The 7348-nt window shown below is 45.4% G+C and overlaps 1 protein-coding gene across 3 annotated transcripts in view; it reads right to left on the bottom strand.

The window, feature by feature from the left end:
- Positions 1 to 4186: 4186 nt before the first annotated feature.
- Positions 4187 to 7348, bottom strand: part of SQOR (sulfide quinone oxidoreductase) — a 50985-nt gene continuing 47823 nt past the window's right edge. For all 3 annotated transcript variants that reach the window (XM_007467028.1, XM_007467026.1, XM_007467027.1), the window contains exons 8-10: positions 6280 to 6347; positions 5805 to 5983; positions 4187 to 4538 (exon numbers count right to left, since the gene is read on the bottom strand). In XM_007467028.1, coding sequence (XP_007467090.1) covers positions 4481 to 4538; positions 5805 to 5983; positions 6280 to 6347 — 305 coding nt within the window. In that variant the 3' untranslated portion in view covers positions 4187 to 4480. The remainder of the gene's footprint in view (positions 4539 to 5804; positions 5984 to 6279; positions 6348 to 7348) is intronic.

The raw sequence follows: 7348 nt of genomic DNA, 5'->3' as shown, positions 1-7348 counted from the left end.
TTCTTGCAGTCAGTGAATGCCTATAACCAATAGTATATATCTATCATATGTATTTATATAGCCTGGAGATTGGGACTGATTGAGATCAAGAGAGATTGAATACAAAGGGCCTTCTGTGATCTAAGTTAACCAGTGGCCCAGAGAGTTTCAGGGACTTCCCCTAGGTGACACAGCCAGTGAGAGGCAGATCTGGGATGCAACCCAGGCAAGCTGGATCCAGACATGTACTCTTAGCCACTACCCCACATGGGCTAATCTATAATGCCGGCAATTTCCCAACTCTGAAAGTCTGTCGAAATGAGGCAGGGATCTGTGGTGGTATCAAGTGACAGAATCCGTCTTGCTAGAACAAGGATGTTGGAGAGCCGTCATGACCCCATTTCTCACAGACAGGCAGGAATTTCTAGTCTAAGGGGAAGCTGTATTTCTGAGCACTTCATTCAACTACTGGAGTTAACAACAACAATCACAGCTACAGTCTATGTGCCAAACTGCTAAAAGCTATACCTCAGTTCATTTAATGCTTGTGTTAACCCTGTGAAGTAGGTATTGTTACCCACTCTACAGGTTATAAAGTGGTGATGAAAACGCACTAGTGGGACGCTATGAGGCACGAGTCGGTGGGAGCACCAGGACCTGAATCCCCGTCTGTGGCTCCAGATCCTGTGTTCTATCCAGCTGTCCCTCGAGAAATCTGAACCCAGCTTGTGCCAGTACAGCACCAGAGTTCCTGCCTTTTTGCACCACTGCGGGCCTGGGTGTGGCCTCAAATTGTAGCTGAGGGATGCAATTACAGGAGTTTTACTGCATGCAAACATGGAAAGTTATAACTTCATTTAGGGTTGTTCACAGCATGCACTCCTCCCGGGAAGTTACTTTTTAAAAATCAGTACTGGGGGAGAAAACTGTTCCATATTTCACCATCCATCTTTCTCAACTGTGTCTTGTGACCTTTCTACCTATCTGTTGCAAAGTATTAGCCTTGACTTTCTCTAGCATTAGACAAGCTATCTCCTTAGCTACTTGGCAGTTAACCTACGCAGAGAGACCTGGTTTTCATTCATCCTTTCAGAAAGCCTCATCTTATCCAAAGCATTGCTCTTGTTCCTTCCTCCCGCCACCCCTCCGAAATGATCACAATGAGCCTATCCCAAATGAAAGTTCCGTCTGTGGTCTTAGGGCATAAAGCAGGGACTTTGCTTTAAAATCAGACTGGACTTATCCAGTGCATACAATCAGAGGAGCTACTCTTAACTGTTGCATTACAGAGCCACCTTCCACAAAAAGACCTTCTATGTCTTTGATAATTATCTGTTATTGGAGGATTATGTGAGAAAAGTATCTAGTGATGACTATATACCAATACTCTCCAAGGCACATGACATATATTTGTTACATTAATTAATTAGCAGTTTTCTCAGCCAGGACAAATGATCTGTGCACCTTGAGTAATTACTCACCGATCTCTTCCTCTCTACAACCAACCCCTGGGTCTTCAACGCATATTAAGTGTAAAACACAGGTCACAAAACAGTACTTACAGTATGATCCTATTTGTTTTCAGGAACTTTTATATGTAACAGCAATATTAGGACACTAGAGAAAAAGACACCAAGATGCTATTAGCTGTGACAACTGGGTGATGGATTTGGAGTGATTTCTATTCCATTTGTTGATCTCTGTTCTCTGAATTTTCTACAAAATTTAGAAATAAGGGGGGGAAAAAAACACCAAAAATGTTTTTAATACAAAAGAAATAAATAAATAAGAACCAACTAAATCTGAAACCCTGTGCTCTCCCTGCTGACTTAAGTCTCACTTCCCTCCCTGTATCTCAGTGGTCCCTAAGCTGCCACCCAGCTGTTTTCACTATATCCACAGCTCACCCTAGGCTGACACCAAGGGTGGGGGGGGGGGCAAGGAGGGATTTCCCAAGTCAGCAGTCCTAGCCCTGAGTCACTTCTGCACTCTGCAGGCATCAGCCTCTGAGCTGGAGCCCTCCACAGGGTGAGACCAGCAACCTCACCCTGCCCCAGGCACCACCTTTGGAGAAACCACCACCTATCCTGGTCTTACCCCTCCCCACTTCCTGCTGCTGACCCGGCTAACCTGAGGCAGTCCCAGAGAAGGGCCTCGCCCTCGGCCGATCCCACATTTGTGGTTAAGGAGATATGGTTTCAAAGGCCAGACTTTTCTGGAATTCAGCACATTTCTATCTTTCCCAGCTCAGAGGAGTAAGAGCTGAAGACCAGTGTACTGACCAATAATGGTTACTGCTCCCTCCAGCCCCAGCAGTAAATTCTGCCCAGCATAATGTGAACTGAGGCAACTTCCTGATGCTTGGGTGTTTATTCGGAATGCATGATCATAAACAGACCCAAGAAGCTCCAGCTCACCCCGGGAGGGATTTCACAGTGACTCACCCCGGAGCCTCAGCCATTCCCAGAGACACAGCCTCACTCTCTGAAAATACATTTTTGTCCATGTTTAGGGAGAGAGTCCTGGCTGGTTATTCCCAGGACTTCTTGGACCTTGCAGGGAAAGATCATTTGGGGTGAAGAGCCCCCAGCTCTCGCTGACTCAGCAGCCCACCAGGAGGCAGGCTGCAGCGGTCTCAGGCAGGAACTCTGTAAAGGCCCAGGGACTCCGAGAACAGGGCAGAAACACCCCACCTCTGCCTGTTTCAGAGCGGCATAGAGGGAAAAACAGTGCCACCTATTATAGCACTGCTCTCCCATTCTAGAACTGAGGTGGGAGTGGGAGGGCTGAGTGCGATCACTACAGTGGTCAGTATAATCTATGGTCCAAATAGGACATTTCGGAGAGTGAAAGGGGGCGCCATTGATAGCTATGCCAGAATAACAGATGTTAAACAGGAAGATGTGTGGTCATGAAGAAAACATCTCCCATTTCTAGTGCCAGATTAGGGGTCTGCTGCTAGCACGGTACCCCGATCCTCCTCAGAACATGTGCCACTGAGGAAAGTCTACTTTCCAAATCAGAGCAAGGCCTCTTTTGGCAAGCTCCCCAGCATCCCAGGGAAAGGAGAGGAAACTATCCTTTAGGAACCACAAAACTGTGGCAGGGCCCTTATCTGTCGGTTCACCACTGCATCTCCAGGGCCAAGACAGTGCTTGGCAGCTCGTGGCAGCTCAGTAAATCCTTGCTGAATTAATGAATGAATGCCTAAGCAGAGTTTCTAAAGTCATCAGGGAACTTCAGGAAACCAGAGAGACTTAGCAACCCTAGGTAACACTGCTACCTAAACTAGGTAACAGTTTAGTTTTGAACTCTAAACTGTTAATGAAAATCTAAGGCATTGCATAGACTGCTAAGCAATGCCCTTTGGTGGAGTGTATAAATAAATGTGAAACATGCAAAGCTTTCAAATACCAGACTGAACTGAAACTGCAAGCTTCCAAATAAACTGGTTGGGAACAAATGATTTTGCTGCTGAACTTCAAATAAACTGCAACTATTTCCTGCAATATTTCCAATGCGATCTCATTCAAAATTTTATTGGCCAAAATTGGGACTGAATCAATGCCATCCTCGCTGTATGTTCTCGGCAAAGCAGGGGCCATGAGAGAATTAGATTTGCAAGAGATTTATTGGGGGAAATGTCTGTCAAGGCTAAAGAAGGAGGAACAGGAGAAGGCAAGGGAGGGCTTTCAGACCATGATTCCGCAGGGACACCTGGGAAAGGAGGAGGGGAAGGAAGGAGGGATGGGAAAGAACCACCTCAGGCTTGATGCAGTCCCGAGAAAGTTTCAGCCAGGTTAATGGGAAATCCTGGAGCCAGAGTTGCCAGGAAGAAGAGTTCCATATCCTGTAGGAATAGGCCAGCATGAGTGCCCACCCCCCTCCCCGCATCAGTCACTGGCTAGGAGAACGTGGCCTCCGCGTGAACATGGTGGCGGAGCAGAGGGGCAGCAGCCGGACTCTCGGTCCACTGCTCCCGCAGCACCAGTTCTAGGCCGCACGTCTTTGGGGCTTTCACAGACACTGTTTGAAATACTCTTCTCCCTGGAATGACTCTTGTTTTCTGTAAATCCAAACAGGCTCTGGTGAAATTAGGCCCGCTACCAGTTGAATACTCGAAGTAGATAACAGGTAAAGCTATCCCACCACCACCATCTTTTCCTCCCCAGGACCGTAACTTTTCATTCCACTAGTCAAGATAGGATTTTCTCACAGAATGTCAATCAATGGCAAGCTTTTATTTAAAAAATAGAAGTCTATTCTTTCACTTGCGTATTTCCAAAGAATCAAAGTCATCCTGGGCAGCCTGCATGGTGGCTGTCCAGAGGGACTGAAAAGGGAGGCATCTGGTCACCATCATCCAGCAGTAAATGCTTTACGGGGTTAGATTTTGAGTTCTTCATGCTGCTCGCGGTCAATCAGTGGCTGTGATTTTGGTCCAGGAGCCATCCAAGGATGGATGGCCATCCCTCCAAGCCACCCAGAAGCTGAGCCATCCTCAGCTCCTACCCAGATGGAACAACTTCCGCAGAAAGGCTGGTCCTCCCCAGTAACCCCTGTAAGAAATGACACAGAAAAGTTCTTTGCGTCGGAAAAGATGGGGGTGACTTCGGCCAGCCTGGTGGCTGCTCACACAAAACACTTATCAGGCCATACAGCAAGACTGACAGCGAAGTAGAAAGATCCCAGGACTAGGAGGGGACAAGTCCTGGCTTTGACACTGACTTGCTATGTGAGCCTGAACTTGCTGACTCAGTTCAGCCAAACAAAGCCCCTACTACATGCAGACTGCAATCCTTTCTACTTTCACCTGCTCATGAATTAAGTATAGGTCAGGGTTTCTCAACCTCGGCCCTATTGACATTTTGGACCAGATACTTCTCTGTGGTGGAGGCTGTCCGGTTTAACAGCATCCTTGGCCTCTGCTCACTAGATGCCAGTAGCATCCCCTCCAGTTGTGACAACAGAATGTATCTCCAGATGTTGTCAAACGTCCCCTGGGGAGCAAAACCACCCCTGGATGAAAAACACTGGTATCGATATTCTGACTTACTTTTCTTAAAGGGTTTAGGAAAGTCAAATGAGATCATTTTTTTTGCAACAAAAAAAGAGGAATTATTAAGTTTGGTACTCTGTTTACTACTTGAATGCCTACTATGTAGCTGTCTCTTTATGTATTGTCTCATTCTTCCCCATCCTGTGAGGAAGACAATGTTACTTTCATTTTGCAGATGAGAAACTTAAAACACAGAGAGTTTAAGCAAGTGGCCCTAGGACACACAGCTAGTAAATGGCAGACACGTGATTCAAACAAAGGTCAGACTCCAAAGCTTATGCTCTTAATCGCTATGTTTTCTTTGTCCTGTAACATAATAAAAACAAAAGCAAGGTAGCAGATGATAAAGTACTTGACATGTCAAAGTGATTCACTATGATGATTACTATTATTTATCCAGCAGCAAGAGAGAACCAGAAACTGGAAGACAGAAGACTCGGTCACTGCCAATAATGGAGACAACAGGCTGCATCCCCTGTGGGTGGTAGCTGTGCTAGGGCTCCCTTCCCTCACCCAGGGCAGCCTCTTTCCCACCACATCTGGCTGAGGCTTCAGAACCCTTCGCAGGCGGCCGTCACTAATCTATGAGACCTGGCACAGCAAGGTCTCATAGACCTGCTCGGGGTCAGTCCTGCTGACAGTCCTGCTGACAGTCCTGCTCGGCGTCATATCTCCTGAAGCTGGAAGGCCTTTTGGAAACAACCGCCCTGCACAAGTCGGTGAGATCTGCTAACAGCTGTGCCTCTCCCCCAGACAATGCACTGACCTTAGCATCACATTCCAATACAGGAACGGCATCATGTCAGCCTTCATGAGGTACATGGAAAGCCTCTCTTTGCTCTGGTCAAAGGGGAAGGTTTCCAGGGGCTGAGCGTTGTAGTCAAATTCCGCGAGAATAACACGGTTGTAGCCAGTCACCAGCGGACACGACGTGTAGCCATCATACTAAAATCGGCCATGAGACAGAGTTGGAAAGTGGCTTCTTTCATGGTGCTATGTAGATACTTTAGAATTTATTATTTACTCTGAGCAGTTGCAATTTTTTTCTTTTATTGTATATTCTAATTTTTTATACAGTGAAAAAATAGAAATTATATAACACGAATACACTAAAGGCAAAAACTGAAGTGCCCATATCAGAGAAACTAATTAAGAAAGTGGCAAAATTGTGGGAAAACACTGTTTTCATGCAGAACGGAAGATGGTAAATTGACACAGTGATTCTTACAAGGCATACAAACCTTCTTCGCTGGTGTTTGATTCTTCATCATCAGAGAAATTGTTCTGTCAAGTATTCCTGACTGAGCAGCTACATGAGAAATGGAGAATCAGAAAAACATAAGCATCTAGATTTTCCATGAAAACTAATTTGCAAATAACTTTAATGTGAACAAGTTAAGAAGACCCCATCCCTCTAGATTGTAACTAGAGCACAACTCTTAACCCAGTGATGAAATCTAGCTTCACCAGCGACAAGACAAACTAACATGAGGGGCTCCTGAGGTGACACAGTGGAAGGTACACAGCCTCACTGTGGAAGTCTTGCCGAAACGTATGATCTGAATCTGATCATCAAAAGCTACTAGACGGTTCTAAATTGTGGGATATTCTACAAGATAACTGGCCTGGACTCTTCAAAAATGCCAATGTCATGAAAGTAAAAAAAAAACAAAAAACAAAAAACAAATGTCAGAGGCTTCTAGATTAAAGAAAACCAAAGAGACATGACAACCAATACAGAGTGTGGCCCTTGACTGGCTCATGAATTTAAGGGGAGTTGGGGCCGGCGGGCAGGGAAAGCAAATAAAGGACATTTTTAGGGAAAATGGAGAAATTCAAACTGGATTGTACTGATGATTTGATAATACAATGTTCAGTTTCCTGGACATGATAATAGTCTTGCGGGTGTAGAGGAGAAAGTGCTTTTTCTTAGGAGATAGAGGTTGAAGTGGTTGAGCGTGAAGTATCATGATGTCAAAACTTACTTTCTAATGACTCAACCCAAAAATGTACATTGTGATCGAGCAAAACATTAATTTATTGGTTAATTATTATGTTAGTCACAAAATATCAATAACTGGTTAATACCTGAAAGGTATATGAGTATTCACTGTACTTTCAAATTTTTCATAGATTTGAGATTTTTGAATGAAAAGTTGGGGGAAAATTACTGTTAATAATGAAAAAGACGGGTTTCCCTGGTGGCGCAGTGGTTAAGAATCCGCCTGCCAATGCAAGGAACACGGGTTCAAGCCCTGGTCCGGGAAGACCCCACGTGCCGCGGAGCGACTAAGCCCGTGAGCCACAACT

Source organism: Lipotes vexillifer, unplaced genomic scaffold (genome assembly GCF_000442215.2).
Source record: "Lipotes vexillifer unplaced genomic scaffold, Lipotes_vexillifer_v1.1 scaffold1010, whole genome shotgun sequence".
Lineage (NCBI taxonomy): Eukaryota > Metazoa > Chordata > Mammalia > Artiodactyla > Lipotidae > Lipotes > Lipotes vexillifer.
Note: the sequence above shows the minus strand (reverse complement) of the source record. Positions and strands in the feature narration are given on the sequence as shown.